Source organism: Alligator mississippiensis, chromosome 2 (genome assembly GCF_030867095.1).
Source record: "Alligator mississippiensis isolate rAllMis1 chromosome 2, rAllMis1, whole genome shotgun sequence".
Classification (NCBI taxonomy): Eukaryota; Metazoa; Chordata; order Crocodylia; family Alligatoridae; genus Alligator; species Alligator mississippiensis.
This window is the reverse complement of record NC_081825.1, coordinates 187,593,810-187,612,770: the sequence shown is the minus strand read 5'-3', so window position 1 is coordinate 187,612,770 and position 18,961 is coordinate 187,593,810. Positions and strand designations below refer to the sequence as shown.

The window sequence follows — 18,961 nt, the reverse complement described above, 5'->3', positions numbered from 1 at the left end:
GCATAGAGTGCACCCTCAGCAAGTCTGCAGATGACACCAAGCTGGGGGGAGTAGTAGATAAGCTGGATGGTAGGGCCAGGATTCAGAGTGACCTAGACAAATTGGAGGATTGGGTCAAAAGGAATCTCATGAGGTTCAACAAGGAGAAGTGCAAAGTCCTACACTTAGGACAGAACAATCCCAGGCACCAGGACAGGCTGGGGGCTGACTGGCTGGGCAGCAGATCTGCAGAAAAGGACCTGGGGGGTCACAGAGGACAATAAGCATAATATGAGCCAGCGGTGTGCCCTTGTCACCAGGAAGGCTAACGGCATCCTGGGCTGCACTGGTAGATGTGTTGCCAGTAGGTCAAGGGAAGTGATTATTCCCCTCTATTCAGCACTGGTGAGGCCACACTTGAAATACTGTGTTCAGTTTTGATACTCCTCCCCACCCCCCACCCCCGACTACAGAAAGGGTATGGAAAGATTGGAGAGATTTCATAGATTTCATAGACATTAAGGCTGGAAGGGACCTCGGAAGATCATCAAGTCCAGCCCCTTGGCCCAGGGGCAGGAAGTCAGCTGGGGTTGCAGGATCCCAGCAAGATAAACCTCCAATTGACTCTTAAAGGGGTCCAGAGTAGAGGCTTGCACCACCTCTGGGGGGAGTCTATTCCAGGCCTTGGGGGCTCGAACAGGAAAGTTCTTCCTTTTCCTTATGTCCAGCTTGAAACAGACTTGGAAGAGTTTGTGACTGTTTGACCTTGTCATCCCTTGGGGCGCTCTGGTAAACAGGCATTCCCCCAGATCCTGATGTACACCCCTTATATACTTACAGGCAGCTACCAGGTCCCCCCTGAGCCTGTGCTTTTCCAGGCTGAAGAGTCCCATAGCTCTTAGCCTCTCATAAGGCCTGTTTTCCTGCCCTCTGATCATATGTGTGGCTCTCCTCTGGACTCTCTCAAGCTTCTCCACATCCTTTTTAAATTGTGGAGCACAGAATTGGATGCAGTACTCCCGCTGCAGCCTCACCAAGGCCAAGTACAGAGGGAAGATGACATCCTGGGATTTGCTAGAGAAGCATCTATGGATGCAAGTCGGAGTTTTGCTTGCTTTGCTGGCTGCAACATCACATTGGTGGCTCATATTCATCTTGTGGTCAATCATGACCCCCAAGCCCCTTTCGGCCGTGGTGTTAGCAAGCGTAGCACAGCCGAGCCTGTAAGCATGCCATGGGTTTTTCTTCCCAAGGTGGAGTACCTTGCATTTTTTGGTGTTGAAGGCCATCAGGTTTTCGTTCACCCATTTTCCGAGCCTGTCAAAGTTGGCCTGGATCACCATCCTGTCCTCGGGTGTGGACTCTTTACCCCAAAGCTTGGTGTCATCAGCGAACTTGGCCAGTCCGCTTCTGATACCAAAGTCCACAGCATTAACGAAGATGTTGAATATTGTTGGCCCAAGGACAGAGCCTTGGGGACCCCACTGGTCACAGAACACCACGACGATTGACTTCCATCAACTGCCACTCTCTGGGTTTGACCACAGAGCCAATTCCCCAGCCAGTGGACTGTGCTGTAGCCGAGGCCACAGTTGGCTAGTTTTTCTATGAGATGATTGTGGGATACCAGATTGAAAGCTTTTTTAAAATTAAGATATATGATGTCAATCTCTTCTCCTTTGTCCAGGTGATAGGTCACCTGAACGTAGAAGGAGATGTGATTGGTCAGGCAAGACCCACAACAAACCCATGCTGGCTATCCCTCAGGAAGTTGCCTTCAGCCAGTTTGTCAAGAATGGTCTCTTTGATGATTTTTTCCAAGATCTTCCCCGCGATAGAGGTCAGGCTGATGGGCCTGTAGTTCCCCGGATTTACTTTCCTCCCTTCCTTGAAGATAGGCACCACATTGGCCTTCTTCCAATCTTTGGGCAGTTCACCAGAGTGCCATGAGTTCTTGAAGATCCGTGCCAGGGGCTGAGCTATGATGCTTGCCAGCTCCTTAAGTACCCTGAGGTGTAAGCTGTCTGGGCCAGCTGACTTGAAGGTGTCCAGCCTCTCAAGGTGTTCCTTCACAGGGTCAACATTGTTGAAGGGTAACAATTCTCCCTCACCCTGGCTGTCCTGTATCATCTTGATCAGGGCAGTCCCTTGGGGCTGGTGAAAAACCAATGCAAAATGCTCACTGAGCAGGTTCGTTTTTTCCTGGGCGTTGGTTGTCAGTTGACCCATATGGTTTAGCAGGGGTCCAATGTTACCTTTGCTTTTCCTCCGGCTCCCCACATATCTAAAAAAGGACTTTTTATTGTCTTGATACATGTAGCCAGTTGGGAGTTCAGTCACAATCTCGGCTTTCCCGGTGCACTCCCTACAGGTCCGGACCAGTGCAGAGTACTCCTCCTTTGGGGTGGATCCAGCCTTTCATCCATTATAGGTCTTTCATTTTTTTTTTTAGATGCCGGAGGTCCACTAGTTCCCTGCAGAGCCAAGGGGACTGCCATGCTCTTTTGCTGCCTTTCCTCTGAGACAGGATAGATATTGCTTGAGCTTCCAGGATCGCTCCCTTGAGGAGCAACCACTCTTCCTGAACTCTCCTCCCCTTTGGGTCGAGGTCCCTTACAGCCTCGCCAGCAAGCCTCCTGAACTTGTCAAAGTCAGCTTTCCTGAAGTCAAGGACTTCTGCTTTGCTGACTGACTTGCTAGCTTTATGGTAGATGGTAAAGGTGATCAAGCTCATAGTCACTGTCTCCCAGCTTCCCTTCGATCATTAGGTCACTGATTAAGTCATCTCCTGTTACCAGTACCAGGTTGAGTAGTGCTTTGCCTCTTGTCAGTCCATAGACTTCTTGAGTCAGATAGAGCTCATCCATGCACATGAGGAACCTTTACAACCGTTCAGATGTGGTCAAGTGCTCTTCCCACAAGATGTCAGGGGAGTTGAAATCTCCCATGACAACCATGCACTGGGAACGTGCAGCCTCAGCTAGTTCCCTGGCAAATTCCTGGTCAAGCTCTTGATCCTGGCTAGGAGTCTGTAGTAGACTCCCACCATTGTGTCCCCTGTGCCTTGTTCACCGCTGATTTTAACCCAGAGGGTCTCCAATCGTCTCCTCTGGGTGCCAATGCCCAGCACAGGGTGACAAAAATGGTGAGGGGGCTGGGGGATATGACTTATGAGGAGAGGCTGAAGGAACTGAGTTTATTTAGTCTAAAGAAGAAGAGTTTGAGAGGGGACTTAATAGTAGTCTGCAACTACGTGAAGTGGGGTTTGAAAGAGGATGGAGCTAGATTGTTCTTAGTGGTGGCAGATGACAGAACAAGGAGCAATGGTCTCAAGTTGCAGCAAGGGAAGTTTAGGTTATATATCAGGAAGAATTGTCTTACTAGGAGGATAGTAAAACACTGGAACAGGTTTCCCAGAGAGATGGTGGAAGCTCCATCCTTGGAGGTTTTCAAAACCCAGCTAGACAAAGCTTTGGCTGGGATGATCTAATTGGGGATAGTATTGCTTTGAGCAGGGGGTTGAACTAGATGACCTCTTGAGGTCCCTTCCAACCCTAACTTTCTAGGATCTAAATCAGGGAAGGACGGATAAGGCTGGAGCATGCTACTACCATCATGCTACAGGGCTGTTTGAGCACAATAAAAGAGGCTCTGCAGTAGATGCCAGCCCAGCTGTCCCTTAAGTACAGGAAGAGAAGGAGAATAAAAGCACAGTGAGTGTGTCCAGCATGGTATGTGCAGATCTCAGGGGGAGTGTGTTGCTTGTGGTGCCTCGGTGAACATGTGTGCATGTTTGGGGTCCAGCTGGACTCTGAGGCAGTATCTCAATTAGGGTGTGTGAGGAGGTGTTTGGCTGAGTGTAGATGGCAGGTTTGCTGGATGATGCGAAATAAAAGTGTCCGGATGTGTGCTAGGTGAAAGGGAGGGAGCAAACCCAGTGGGGAAGTGAAGTTGCAGTGGCCCTATAAACTTTTAACATCCCGGTCTCCAGACATCCCACCCTCTTCATATAACAATATTACTGGGGCCTCAGCATCTGTGAGCACTATAAGGGGTGCAGGCACAGTGAGGGATTAATGGAGACCTGGGAACCTTTTATCTAAAGAAGCCATTAGACCAAAAACTGGGCTGCTTATCTTCAGAGAGAGTCGCCCTCCCCCCAGCCCCCCTTTATTTCCAGTCTGTTCTCCTCTGGAGGATTCCCTATTTTGATAGGGAATCTCAGGGCTTCTCAGGGCTTCTACACAGTCTTCAGGGCCTGGCTGTTCTTTCTCATCCCACCCATATCCAAAAGTGGCTGAAGGAAGTCTTCTGAACGGATTTCCCTGGGAGACATTACTCAACCATCAATATGGTCATTTTCAGCTCCCAGAGTGAGCCTTGACTGCTCCCACATGCTCCTCTGCTCTTCATCTGGCAACAAAATCCATCTACCAAGGACAGATCGAAATCCAAAAATAAGGAAAAGAAACTTTACTTATGTAGAGCGCTTTGTGAGAAAGGGCTGGAAAAAGGAAGGGTTACAGCTGGTGAATTTCAAACCGAGTTGCAAAAAATGAAGAGCAAGTGTTGGCGGGGAGTGAGAAGGAATGGTCTCAGCCATCAGTGTGGGAAGAGGACTCTCCATGTAATAGGAGTCCAGGGGCAAGGTAGTACTAAGGTCACCAGGGGTTGCTGTCACTTAACCCAAGGCCCTCATGAAGAAGGTTTGTGACTGCACTAACATGGGCATTAATGCTTAAGCCTGACAGCTCACAGAAAATCAAATAGTGATGACATGGGTAATCTTAGTGGGAGTGCAGGAGGCTTGCCATTAGCTGTTTATCGTCAGAGACAGCATCACATGGAGGGAGCTGATCTTACTTTCATGCCCCGTGGATGTTAGGTCATTCCACAAAACCCACAGAGCTTGGTACAACTAACAGGTGTTTTGGGGGAGCAGCAGGGCTAGAATAAGGAAGGACTCCACAATTCAGGACAACAAAACTTGGAGCGAGGAGGGAAAGGTAGAACAGCATTGAGTAATTGAGGTGCAATGCCAGCACCAGGGAACAGACTCTCACATGGCTCCTTTCAGTGCTGTACTTAACCCACTAAGAAGATACAAAAGTCCCTGCCATTTATTAGTTCTCAAAGTCACTCCATAAACTGTAAGCTGCTTATTCTTGAGGCAAGCATCACTTATTTGAAGTACAGTGAGCGTACTTGTATATGATTGCTGTTTGCTTTGCAGTTGTGCCTATAAGCCCTAACCCTAGAACAGGGCCCTGACACAGTAGGCACTGCACACACACAAAACCAAGGTGATTATCTCTACCCTGACACCCTTACATTTCACACTAGTTTTCTTTGATGCGTGTCTTTTGATGCATGTCTTATCACTGAGCAACTCCTGTGGTGCTGAATTCCCAAGGACAGTAACATTAACCTATTTCTCAGTGTGGGTTTTTCAGGAGATTAACTTAGAGAGGGTTCTCCAAGGAATACTTTACCTGCATACTTGTCTCAGCGCGCACTTTACAGTCTCTTGAGAACACCTTTCTCTTCCAACATTTCCAACCCCCTTTAATACATCCAGTACTGTCACACCAGGTCTCTCTTGGTTTGCCATCTGGTACCGTGTAAAACAGTACAGTCTTGTCCTGTTTTCAGCAACTAAACCAGTGCCCTCACCTGAGCTAGCGTGGGTGAGGATGGGGTGTGGACACCCAGAAGGAGTAAAACCAAGATGTATTAAAGGGCAGATGAGCTCCCTGTGAGCCAACAGCTATCCATACCTGGAAAGGAGATGGATACCACCAGGTCACTTTGCCCAAAGAATCACCAGTGATGCAAAGCAATGCAACTAACCTCATGTGGCATGGAGGAAGGTTGTTACAGCATCTAAGGGCCCCAATGGTTGCAGGTACCTCAGGACTGACTTCACTTAATACATCCAAAGACAGGACAGACAGAGCTCAAGATCTTGCCCTTAACCCTTCTGAGGTTCTTAATTAGGCACTGAAGGAATAGTAGGTGATCCATGTCCACTAAATGAATTTCTGTATATCTACAAATACCGCTCTGTACACCAAGAAAATCCCAGACACTACAAACCTTCCTACTTGCCTCCTTCGCATAGGCATGAACCTGTTCTCACTAGAACAGAATATTCCCATAGGTCCTAGTGGTGTGGGATTGTCTTATGCCTTCCTTCTCCCCCAGTGAGGACTTAAATCTGTAAGGGGCATCCTAGATACAAACAAGAGGTATTAAATCAGCTGTGCAGTGCTCTACATCCTCCGCTGGGCACATGCCTGAATTCCAAACCCTTCCACAATTTGTTAGAGAAAGAAGATGTATTAGAGGTAAGCCTTTGCCTGGTGTTTAAGGCTTGCCTGGCTACTTGATTCCTGATTGGGTACATCTGTGCCTCCTTGCCCTCTTAGTTGCAGGCAGAAAGACAGTAGGTTAGAGTTGCACTCCATAGACTAACTAAATCAGGGATGCATATGCTTCCATAAGCAGCAGCTTACAGTCAGGCTTCAAGATACAAGACCACTATTTCCAGAGAAATGTTGGCTGTTTAATGTTTTACAGGTCTACCATTATGCTTGTTTTTTGGCACAGGTTGCTAGCTTTGATCTTGGATTCTGCCTCAACCTGATTCACAGCATATAAGAAAGCCTTTTATTCAGATTCCTACTCTGTGCCATGCTTTTGTCTCAGCTCCAGGCTCTTCCCTCAGCTTTGTCTCCCATCCAGTTTCTAGATAAACCTGTTTTTGTTTCTGCTCTGGACTGTCTAGTCTAGTTCAGGGCTTCTAGTATAGCTCTTGACTGTGGCTTCTGGCCCCAGACTCTGCTTCATCCCTGGTTCTGTCTCTTGGCACTTCTCTGCAGGTTTATGACATGGCCTTTGCTATTAAGGAAGACTGGTCATCTCCCCATTCACAGCAGGGTGCTGTGCTGAATGCCAAGGCTCAAGCAGTTCTCTGCTTGTCACAATGCTACAGGCAATAAGTATAAATTAGGACTCTAGCAAATGAAGTCAAACAAGGCTGCTTTTTTCCTCTGTGGTTTATTGACATAGATAGATGGAGAAAGGTGCAGAATCCTCACCTAATGTTGCAAGCCTCATTTCATTCAAGAAAGAGAGGGAGCTGTTATTCCTATGGGGAACTCCATCTGTTTGCCAGCCGTATGTCAGCTGTAGCTTGCAGGCTGCAGGGACTCTCAAGTGGTTGGAATTTAGCTCTCCTGTGGCTTCATTGGGAAGAAAGTCAGCCACCTCTGGGGGTATCTTCTGCATTCAACAGCACGGTGGCTGTACAGTGTTGCCTTTATCAGAATGTAGAGGAATTTTTTTCAAGGCATTTGTGTAGCTTGCAATTCAGTATTGTTTTTTATGCTTCATTGCTTGGCACTTACATACAATAGGAGGTAAATACCACAGGAATGGATGCCTTAGAAATCTGACATGGAGAGATTAGATAGTTTCTGGTGCTTTCTTAAATACTAGAGAATAACCTTTCTTTCCCTACCACTTGATTAATAGCAACAACAGGACTTTGCATTTTCATTGTGCCTTCTGCCAGGGGTTCTCAAAGTATCAGGCACGCACCAATGAAGTTCAGCCCTCTGAGAAAGGAAGGATTAGCATTCCTATTCTGCAGAGCGGACACTGAGGAAAGGAGATTAATTGACTTGCCCAAGGCCAGAAAGAGACTCAGCAGCAGACCAAGAATAGAACCCAGGTCTTCCAGCTTCCCTTTTTCCTCCTGTTAATAAGATGATGTATAACCTGAATTCATCCAGGCAGTTGGCTCCTTCTCTCGTTATAGTAGAGGGCTGCTTTGTATTCAGGGAAAATAAAGCACAAAGTAAAGAAGAGCTCCCTGAACTGTGCTCTGTGTATCAGCAGGCAGGTACAAAAAAGAACTGAATGGAACATAAGAACGCCTGACTGAGAAATGCTCAGCACTGTATTGAAAAGAGACTCAACATAGAAAAGAAGGGAATCAAAAACCATGAAAAGACTCTACCGAATTCTGCCCTTTCACGGTTTGGCCCCTTGCGAGAGATGATGCCAAATTCTTCGTCCTGTTAACCTGGTCAGTGCACTTTGCTTAGAAATAAACTTTATCACCTTCCAAGCAGTGCTCTACCAGAAAGGGCCGCAGCAACATCCCCCTCTCTCTCATGCAGGGTTCCCTCCCCTTTGAAGATTATTAGAAATGGGGAAAGTAGTAGACAATTGTTGCTGTTTTCAGAACAGCAGGGTCCACAGAGTAACAGACTCCAATTAAATGAAGAGTAAGCAGTTTGGTGGTTGGGTGCTATCTGGGTCAAATGTATCGGTTTTCCAGACTAAAACTTCAGCTCTTTCTTGGAACTGTGTTGTAGCTGTGTTGCTGTAAGAAAAACGATACACAAAGCTCTTGGGTCAGAAGCAATATCTTTGATTAAATCAACTAAATAGTAGCAAAATACATTCCTTTCTTTGCAAGCTTTTGGGCGCACACACCCCTCTTCAGGCTGAGGAGAATTCAAAGAATATAAAACTCCTCCTAGGTAGAGAAGAAACTCCATTTTGCACAGGGGAGGTAGAGGGTAGAAGTTTATTCCCCTGGGTATCTCGAAGTCCTTTTGCAAGAGTGTTGCTCTGTGATGTGCAGATTAGGCTGTCTTCTCCCCAGAGGTGTCCGATGTCAGAGTTGGACAGGGAGGTGAAAAATTCTTCTTTCTTGGTTAGCAACAATGTTTACTTTTCTAACTGGCTAAAATACAGTAAGTTGCAGGGATCTACGTTGTAGCCATGTTGGTCTGAGAAAAAGAGATGCACAAAGCTCTTGGGTCAGACCAACAGAGCTACAACACAGATCCCTGAAACATAGAAGATATCATATTTTAGCCAGCTAGAAAAGCAAATTTCATTGCTAACCAAGAAAGAAGGATTTTTCACCTCCCTGTCCAACTCTGACATGGGACACCTCCGGGGAAGAAGACAGCCTAATCTGCACATCGCAGAGCAGCACTCTTGCAAAAGGACTTTGAGATACCCAGGGGAATAAACTTCTACCCTCTACCTCCCCTGTGCAAAATGGAGTTTCTTCTCTACCTAGGAGGACTTTTATATTCTTTGAATTTTCCTCAGCCTGAAGAGGGGTGTGTGCGCCCAAAAGCTTGCAAAGAAAGGAATGTATTTTGCTACTATTTAGTTGATTTAATCAAAGATATTGCTTCTGACCCAAGAGCTTTGTGTTTTAGCTCTTTCTTTTCACCCAGGCTCTGCAAATTGTTGAGATATTTGTTCACCCCATGGAACATCTAACCTCTTCCCATGTCAGAATGTCCCCTGCACGCTGACAATAGGGTAGAGATTAATACCTGTCCTATGTCTTCTTGACACAAATTATGCTTACATTGAAGAGTGACCTTAGTGTTTCTCTCTCACCTTCCAGCTCCTCAGTTTATCTGCTTCCTTTTTCATTGCATATTACTATGGTAAATGTTATATACATGGTCTTCACTTAGCAATTTTTGTATGAGCAAGTTTTGGCTTTGAGAAGGCATTCTATGTTGTTACCTTTTGGTTATACAAAGTAGATAGAGGCAACCTGGGGAAAGAGAGAGCCATCTAAGAAACAGAAGAGTTCACTCACTCACTGTCCTGGTTTCTGAATAGAGTCAATTCTTGTGGTGGAGTCGCTTATTGGGAATTGGACTGTCGTGTTTGGAGTGAGATCTCTGGGTGAAGGAATTGCCTCCTATGTTATTTGACCATTTGTGTTTCAGGACTGGTATGAATAAAGCAAGTTAAAAAAAACCCCTACCCATGGGCGGTTTCTTCTGCACTGGAAAACCAACCTGCAAAGGCCTCAATATCTGTTATTACATGACAGAAGAGTGACAGACATGCTAGAAGAGAACATAGCTGCCCAAATCCCCTCATCCCCATTCCTTTAATTCAAAGTTCCTTTTTAATACAGAATGAAAACCCAGTAATATTCACGCTTTGCCCCCAAGGTTACGATATCCAAGTACATTTGAAATTAAGCAAAACAAATTCACCCCTCTTTAGTGTTTTTGCCAATCCCACTGTGACTATAGTTTATGATCTTGTAGCACACCCAAGACATACAAGTCATTTTGTGCTATCAAGCGTGTTCTGGTTGCAAGCTGCTGTGTATCTTGTTTGTGCTGTAAAGCAGGGGCTTGGGTCAGTGTACCCCCAGCGGCCAGGCACAGAACGGTGTACCCCCAGTGGCCGGACTGAGATGATGCTGTTTCTTGATTGGGATCCTGTGATGATGTCAGGGAAATTATTTAAGGTTCAGGCCACCTGGGCTGGATTTTTTTTTTTCCCCTGGGTCCCCTCTGGGAGCCTTGTAACTCAGATCAAGTGCAAGGGGCATCCCAATCCCAAGACCTCTGGGCTTGGGCCTGCATGTAGGATGCCTGTCAATGGATTTGGGAGTATCTGAAGTCCCAGGCTGAGGGTCTGGGATGAAGGATGCTTGCCGATTGTAGCACCATACATGGTGTTTAGAACGACTCAGTTCTGTCTGCTCAATTGATACAGTTTTTGGAACGATTGAATTCTGCTCAGTCAATATGATTTGGAACTGATTTGGGTAATTTGACCTAGAACATGAAATATATTATTAAAAAAGAAAAAAACAAGAGGGAACACTGAAATGCTTGCTGAAGCCTGAGGCCAGGTGGTGCAGAGAGTCAGGGTTTTGAGTCAGCATGGCCATGTGGGTTTGGACTGAGAATGCAGGGCAGGAGCCGGTAGCACAGGGCAGGAGCCGAGATGGGGGCTCCCCAGCAGCCCAGAGGAGTTACATGAACTTAAGGAAGGGCCCTTCCAAAGCAGAGGGGACCGGCACCCCCCAGTGGCCAGCGACAGCAAGGGCAATGATGCACCCAAATTCCCAGGGACTAACCTCTTGCGGGTTGAGACTCCCCCACACTCCAACTGCCAGGCCTAGGGTCGAAGGCTCCACAATAGGGGTAGGGGTGATACAGGGTATCCTTTGAACTGGAACAGTGTTTTGTATTTTTTTTCCCTTGACCATATTTTGTGTTCTAGTGTTTGCCTCTGTAATAAATCAGGGGTTTGTGTTCATACTACTTGCAAGGGAACAGTTGTTGGTTTTATTGGACACCCTAGTGATTCATTTAGTGTTTCCCAGGGGGTCTAGGTGGCGGCTTGAGCTGAGATGGAATATAATTAGTACCCCAAAATTAAACTCCGTTCTTGTTGCTGCTGATGGTTGCTCAGGCTCAACAGAAAGGTTACAACCCTAAATCTCCACCCATGATAGGTTCTCACTGAAGCTGACCTCAAGGTGAATCCATTTGTAAAAGATGTTACTGTTTGAAAAGCCCCTTCTATCTTATTTTGAGGCTGAGACTTTAATTTGCTGTATATCCTTTCTGCAGGTATTTTGTCAGCTGATTTATTTTCCCATGTAGTTCATTAAACATGTAAGTTAAGGTCTGTTTTGCTAATATAGGCCACACTCCATTTGTTGTATTTATTTCAAAATAATTGTCTAGCGTTCTTTTCTTTCCTGCTTTCTTGAATAAGTTCTATTAAACCCAGAAAACATTTATTAAGAATCATGCACAGTGGGTTTTCTAACTCAAATACAAGTTATTAATCTCTATTAAGAGTTTCTGAGCCTTTCACACTCTCTTGGCATTTATTTGACACTCCCCGATAGTCATTCAGGGGTGCACCAGATAATTTCAGATTAATTTTCTTCTACTATGAGTCTGTCAGTGCCTTAACTCTCCCCAGTTCTCTGCTACCCAAAGACAAGCAGATCACTGTCTGGGATTAGATTTCTCCCTATAGCACTCCATAGAGAAACAAGTGCCCAACCCAGATACCGAATGCCATGTAACTGTAAATTAGACTCCCTTTGAATTTAGGGAGCAGGGCACAATAGTAATGACCCTGGTTTTCTAGCATCATATGGTCTGACAACAGAAGGCAATATCAATGCCCTAAAGGATCACAGGATATCCTCAGGGGATGTTCAGCTACTGTAGCAATTTCCAAGCCAACCCTCAAACTTGATCCCTAATGCAGCAAAAGAAAAGGGTGCAAGGCCAGAGTGTACAGAGTTCAGTTGAACCTGCCTCTGGTAGAGACTGGAGTAAGCATGAAGCCTGCTTTTGCTAATGTGGTCCCTCCATACAAACTTTCTCATTAATAGTTAGTAATTCATAGATTCATAGATGTTAGGGTCAAAAGGGACCTCAGTAGGTCATTGAGTCTGACCCCCGGGCAGGAGAGTGCTGGGTTCAGACGACCTGAGCTAGGTGCTTGTCCAGTCTCCTCTTGAAGACCCGCAAGGTAGGGGAGAGCATCACCTCCCTTGGAAGCCCATGCCATATTTGGCCTCTTCTTTTGGCTAAAGCCAGCCACTCACCATTTCTCTTCTACTTAGGATCTTACTCTGTACCCATCACCATGGTATTAAAAAACCTGGCAGAATTACACAAGTCACTAGAGGACTGAGTCTGCTTGGAGACAAGAGGGATGCAGAATGCTACATGTAGGATGGTTTTAAGCCCTTCCTACCTCTCATGCCAATTTGAACAATTCAAGGACAGCTCTGACTTTGCATTGCTATTGTGAAGTCCTTCCTGGAAAGGTTGTTACCCACACAGAGCCAAGAGTGCACTGGTTTCACAGGCCACAGTGACAGATTACCACAAGCAAATCAAAGGCTGCTTTCCTGTTGCAGTAGGGATGCTGGCACAGGTAAAAATGCCAGTGACATAAATGCTGGTGTGTTTCTGCAGTCTCCAAAGGCTTCTTCAGATCCTGTGCTTTGTCTTGGAAGACAGCTTCCCATGCAATGAGCTCTGTGTTTCCTCTGCTGCAACATTTGACAGCAGATTGCAAAAACCTGGAGTCAAGCATGCAGCGATGTCAACAGCTGCTGTAGGCAAACCTCAACAGACTAGTCCTTCCACCAGCTGATGTTACTGCAGATAAGTCCAGGTAGGAATCTAGCCTAGAATGCTCTCCTCTTATTACATGATAGGACAGTAAAGGAGGAAATGAGTTTTCATGGTGCTCTCAAATTCTCTCTCCTTCTCATCTACAGATCTGATAATGCCTGCACTTTGTTAACAATCAAACACCTAAAATGGTTGGAGGGGAAGTTTCTAAGAAAAAAATCTCATTGATTTATGCATTTGAATCACTTGGATATAATCAGAGCTACTTCCATCCCTAGCATAAATACACTGAAATCAATGGAGCTGCACCAGGGGTGAATTTGGTCCAGCACTGTTTCTTTGCAGCAAAAACAACAGGGGAAACCACTTTGGCATCTTGGTTTGTGATGCTGTGCAGCACAGATAGTTTTTCCAGGGTATTTTTTAAATAGAAATAATTATTTGTATTCTGGTAGCACTTACAGAGCCCAATCAAGCTGGGAGCCCCATTGCACTGGATACTGCACATAACAGCATCAAAAAGGGTACTCCACAGTATTTTCAAGTATGCAGTTTGACACACACAGTCCCTTCTAAATCTCGTTCTTCCTTTATCTAGCATTGGCTCTGCCAAGAGAAGCCCAATCTGGCAAAAGCAGGTATAGATGCCAAGTAGCATCGGTGGAAAGCTAGCTTAATGACTACCTCTAAACAAGGAACACTTGAAGAGCACTGCCCCCTGGAAATGCCAATTAAAAACACTCCTGTGCCCGTGTCCCTGTGCTTGAAGCACTGTGGTAGCCATTTCACCTTCAAGGGTAAGTATAGACAGTCAAAAAGCATGAGGCTTAACCAATTCAATCTTTGCAGGTTAGTCTAAGTTGTGTAGATTGAACCAATATGCAAGTGAACAGACATTCACTTTTGATTCCAGAAGTGCAGCCACATGCCTGCAATGGCCCAGATCAGAAGCTGAGGAGCATTAGAGAATGGCTCCCTGCTCAGCTGAGACAGCTTGGGCAAAGGCTTGCCCACCCACCCTGCAAGGGGATGGGGTTTGCAGAGGACATGCAAAGCATGTTGGGATACTGGGGGACTGTGAGTTAACTTGAATCTGGAGGGAATTTGGGATAGAAGTTCAATAAACTGATTTAACCTAAATCAGTTAAGTCTGATACTAAAACCATCCAGATTCATATTAAACTGGTTTTGGCCATTTTTAAACTGGTTTATGTGCACTGAACTTCTGTTGTGCCACAGATTAGAACCAGTTTCTGATCATTTACACCAGCTTATGTGTAACTTTGGTCCCTAGGCCAGATACCAATAACCTGCTCTTTAGACACTGTGGTTGAAATGAAATCCTTCAGTGTAAACAAGGCCAACAGAGATTTTGGGGAAGCAGATGAGAGGAGAGCTTTGCAATTAACTGAGCTGTTAGTTCAGCTGATGAACTGCAGAGTTAAAAAATAAGAAGTTCATTTTGGCAGAAACTGAAAAAGTTTCAGGTGTTTTCCTCATCAAAACAGAAAACCTGAAGAAAGGCCATTCTGGGTTAAATGCAATATTTTATTTCCAAGTCTTTTTACTCTCCCTTTAAAAATAAATAAATGTGGCTAAAAATTCAGTCTCAAACTGATTTTATTTTGAAAATGTCACACCTTTTGGCTTTTTCTATTTCCCCGTTTCCTCCCACATGAAGGCAGTGTGAGGACAGATTAAAACACTGATGCTGCCTGTAACAGGCTGCTATGCGTGAATCCTGTTTTGCAGAATCTGGCTCAAATTCCCCAGAGTTAGTGCAGTCCCCTTTGGGCACAGGACTGGAGATGGAGTATGGAACCTGTCCACAGAGTGCAGAGGGGATAAGCCACCTTGTGTCCTCTTTCCTTAATTATCCATCAAGACAGACGCTACTGAGCTCTGTCCTGAATGATAAACATAGGCATGGTGCAATAACCTCACGTGACAGGAATGAATGAAAATGCAACATCCTCCCCCTGGAAAGTGCACAGTTTAAGCTGCACTAATACAGACCATGAATGGAGCAGGTACAGGGTAAACAAAAGGCTACAGCAACACAGTGTACAGTCAGCAGATCCTAGTAGTGTAATTAAGGGGGTGGGGGCAACTGAGGCACTAGGTGCAGTCACCAACTTGGGGACTGCAAAACTAGCAGCTGCCACCACTGGTCTCCCAGATGCCACGCTACCACAGATGGCCCACCAAGTGCACCAGTGCCCAGGGCACAGAACTGCCCAGTTATACCTCTGAAAAATCCTGTAAGAGCTGTTTTGGTTTTTTTGTTTTGTTTCTTTTTAAAGCAGAGGCTGCATCCTGGTAGCAATCCCAGCATGCTCTGAAGTAGGGTTCCCTCTAATCTCTCAGTGATTCTCATTGTGCATCCCTCTACAAATTCCATCTCACCTCAGCAATAACACAGCCAAGCCCCCATCCCCATTGTCCATGACTTTCACCCTGCATGTTTCATAGATTCATAGATGTTAGGATCAGAAGGGACCTCAGCAGATCATCGAGTCTGACCCCCTGCCCTGGGTGGGAAAGAGTCCTGGGGTCAGATGACCCCAGCCAGGTGCATGTCCAGCCTTCTCTTAAAGACCCCCAAGGTAAGGGAGAGCACTTTCCTTGAAAACTCATTCCAAATTTTGGCCATCCTTACCATGAAGTTTTTCCTGATATCTAGCTTAAATCTACTCTCTGTCAGGAGGTCACTCTGCTTATAGAGCCCCCATAGCCAGTGTGCATTATACCTTTGCATTATACTCATTAAACTCATCATACCTTTGCAAAGGCATGCAGGGCAGTGAGGCACAGAAAGACAAAGTGACTTGCTCAGGTCACACAGCAGGCCCAAAGCACAGCAGGGCATTTTCTCCTTCCTTCAAGTTTAAGGAGCAGCCTCTTTTGACACTGGGCTCTCTGCCTGGTCAGCCACTTTTCAGCATGTTTGGCCTGCGTAAAAATCTTTCACAACCTCTGCCTGCAAGCTTGTACTCACTACTAATCTACCCTCCAAACTAACCAAAAGGTCTAGGGAGCCTGGCTTACAAGGAGAGGTCAGAAGAACTGGGATTGTGCGGTCAGGAGAAGAAAAGATTGGAGGGAGTGGAGGATTAAATAACAGTCTTCAAGCACCTGAGGGGTAATTATAAAGAGGATGGAGATAGACTATGCTCTGTGGCTGCAGAGGACAGGACAAGGAACAATGGAATTAAGTTGCAGCAAGGAAAATTTAGGCTGGACATTAGGGAGAACTTTCTCACTCTGAGGGTGGTTAAGCACTGGAACAGGATACCCAGAAGAGTTGCAGAATCTCCATCCTTGGACATGTTTAAGTGCAAGTTAAACAGATGCTTGACTGGTGTGGTTTAGGCAGGGATGACCTTGCCCAGGCAGGGGGTTGAACTAGATGAACTCCTGAAGTCTCTTCCACCTTTGCTTCTCCGAAAGGACCACTGTGACTCTTTATAAGTAAATAGAGCACCCAGTGCTGCCTATAAGTTAAACTTCAAGATAAATTATTTTAAAATGTGGACAAGGACTCACAGTTATTGCACTCATTTTAGCTCTGTGTATTTCCGCATCCCATGTCTCCATATGGTTTCAGATGTCTTTTGCAGTGTCTTGTAAGCAGAGGCCAGGTTGTTTCCAGCCCCCTACTTTCCATGACCCTTGTGTACCCCAACCCCAATATATAAGACTGAAAAACATTCTGTGCTGTTGTCTCCATTTGTCTGAAGCAAGCATGTGGGTACAGTGGGGGTGCACTGTAGGTTTTGCAGTTTGCTGTTGCTGTCACGTGCCAGTTGCATGGGTTACCAGCTCTCCACCTGATCTGAGGTCAAAGGAAAACTTGGTTCCCTTGCTCATTGACATTTTTGCTATGGTTGATTGACCCAAGCCTTTGTGATGAAAAGCCCTCCCTACCCCAGCCCATAGCTTAAGCACTTCTTGCCAGCCTTCTGCAACCCTCCCCTTTCATCCAAGTATGTCTGTGGTTCCAGATTCCTTCACAACAGCAAGTGGAGAGAGAGATAGGAGGTCCTTTTATCGGCTGGGCAGAGGCAGCTTAAAGTGGGTTTTCAGCCCCAAGGCATTGTCAACTTCTTCTGCCGACTGCAAGCTGTGCCACTGAGCGATGGGCCGGCGGGGATTAGCCAGCATGTCTGACCAGTGGCGCAGATGGTTGCCTGTGGCTCTGCAGCCCAGGAACACCTTACCAATCTGTTCATTCTTGGTCACCTTGTCATAATCCCACACTGCGATCACCAAGTCTACGTTCTGTAAGGAGGGCACAAATAGAACTGGTGAGGGAGAGAGGGCTATGGAGGGAATGGGGAGCCAAAAGGCAGCGAGGACAGTGAGGAAAGAGCGAGAAAAAGGATTCAGAAGAGGAGAGTAGGAAGGAAAAAAAGAAAAAGAAAATAAAGCAGGCATAGCTGGAGGGAGAATGGTTGTTCTCCTTCGGGGCTGGCCATAACATAAAAACTGCCATTTACTGGGTCAACCCACAGGTCCATCTTGCCAGTCTCCTGTGTCACACAGGCAGAGACTGGATACTGAAAGGGTGGAGGAATAGGCTATGGTCAGAGTTTTCTCCACTGTTCCTCTCCCACTTGCAGCCTCTACCATTTAAGATCCAGGAAGTTCTGATTCAGAAACTGTACCCCTAACACCCATGCACAATAGCTACTGATGCCCCTTTCCTCCAATCCCTTTTTTGAATTTAGCTAAACTATCAGTTTCCACAACATCTGGTGGTAATGAGTCCACACTTTAATTACACACTGTGTGAAAGCTTTCTTTTGGTATTTTGAAACTTACTACCTACAAGTTGCATATTATGACCCCTAGTTCTTGTATTGTGAGACAGTAAATAATAAATTCCTATTTACTTTCTCTTCACCATTTAGCATTTTGTAAACCCTGATGTCCCCCATCAAGCAGATCTTTTCTAAACTTAACAGGCCAAGCCTCTTTAGTCTCTCCTCATATGGAGGCCCCTCCATACCACTAATCATCCTTGTTGCCCTTCTCCATACCTTCTCTAGTTCTTCTATAATCCTTTGTGGAGACCTAGACTGGACACAGTGTTCAAGGTGTTGATACCCTACAGGTTCAGAAAGGGGCATAATGATACTTTCTATTTCATTTATAATTCCCTTTTTAATAATTCCTAACATATTTTTTGCCGTTTTATGGCTGCTAAGCACTGAGCTGATGTTTTTAGCAAACTGTCCACAATGACTCCCAGATCTCTTTCCTCTGTGGCAACAGTTAGATAGAGCCCATCGTAATGTAGGTATAGTTTGCCCATGTGCATTACTGCTCTTATCTGCATTGAATTTCATCTACCATTTAGTTGCCCATTCTTTCAATTGTGCCAGATGCTTCTGTAGTTCCTTGCAGTCCATTAATAAACTTGATCTTTATTCATTTGAATAATTTTGTGTCGTCTGCAAATTTGGCCATCTCGCTACTCACTCCCTCTTCCAGACAATTTATGACTATGTTAAACAGCTCTGGTTCCAAAACAGATCCCTGGGTGACCCCACTACTTGTTTCTTTCCATCCTAAAAACTGACTATTTCTACTCACTTTTTTTTCTATCTTTAAGCCTACTTCTAATCCACAAATGGGCCTTGCCTGTAATCCTATGACTACCTAACTTCATTAGCCTCCAACAAGGGACCTTGTCAAAGGCTTTTTGGAAGTCCAGATACACTCTGTCAATTGGATCATCCTGATCCGCCTGCTTCTTGTACCCTCGCAGAACTATAGTAGTTTATTAAGGTATGATTTCCCTTTGACAAAGCCATGTTGATTCCTCTCCAGTAAGTCATGTTCATCCTTGTGCTGAACAATTCTTATTTTTTATTATTGTCTCTACCAGTTTTCCAGGAACAGAAATTAGACTCATTATCCTGTAATTCCTTGGATCCCCTTTAGAGAGTCATATGGGAGTCATATTGGCAATTCTCCAGTTGTATACTATAGTTAGGAGTATGCAGCTGGAG

General features: G+C 45.5%; 1 protein-coding gene across 1 annotated transcript in view; it reads right to left on the bottom strand.

Moving 5' to 3' along the window:
* Positions 1-9,921: 9,921 nt before the first annotated feature.
* Positions 9,922-18,961, bottom strand: part of SYT8 (synaptotagmin 8) — a 32,833-nt gene continuing 23,793 nt past the window's right edge. The window contains exon 9 of the mRNA XM_006278872.4: positions 9,922-17,225. Within this exon, the coding sequence (XP_006278934.3) occupies positions 16,992-17,225 (234 nt within the window). The 3' untranslated portion in view covers positions 9,922-16,991. The remainder of the gene's footprint in view (positions 17,226-18,961) is intronic.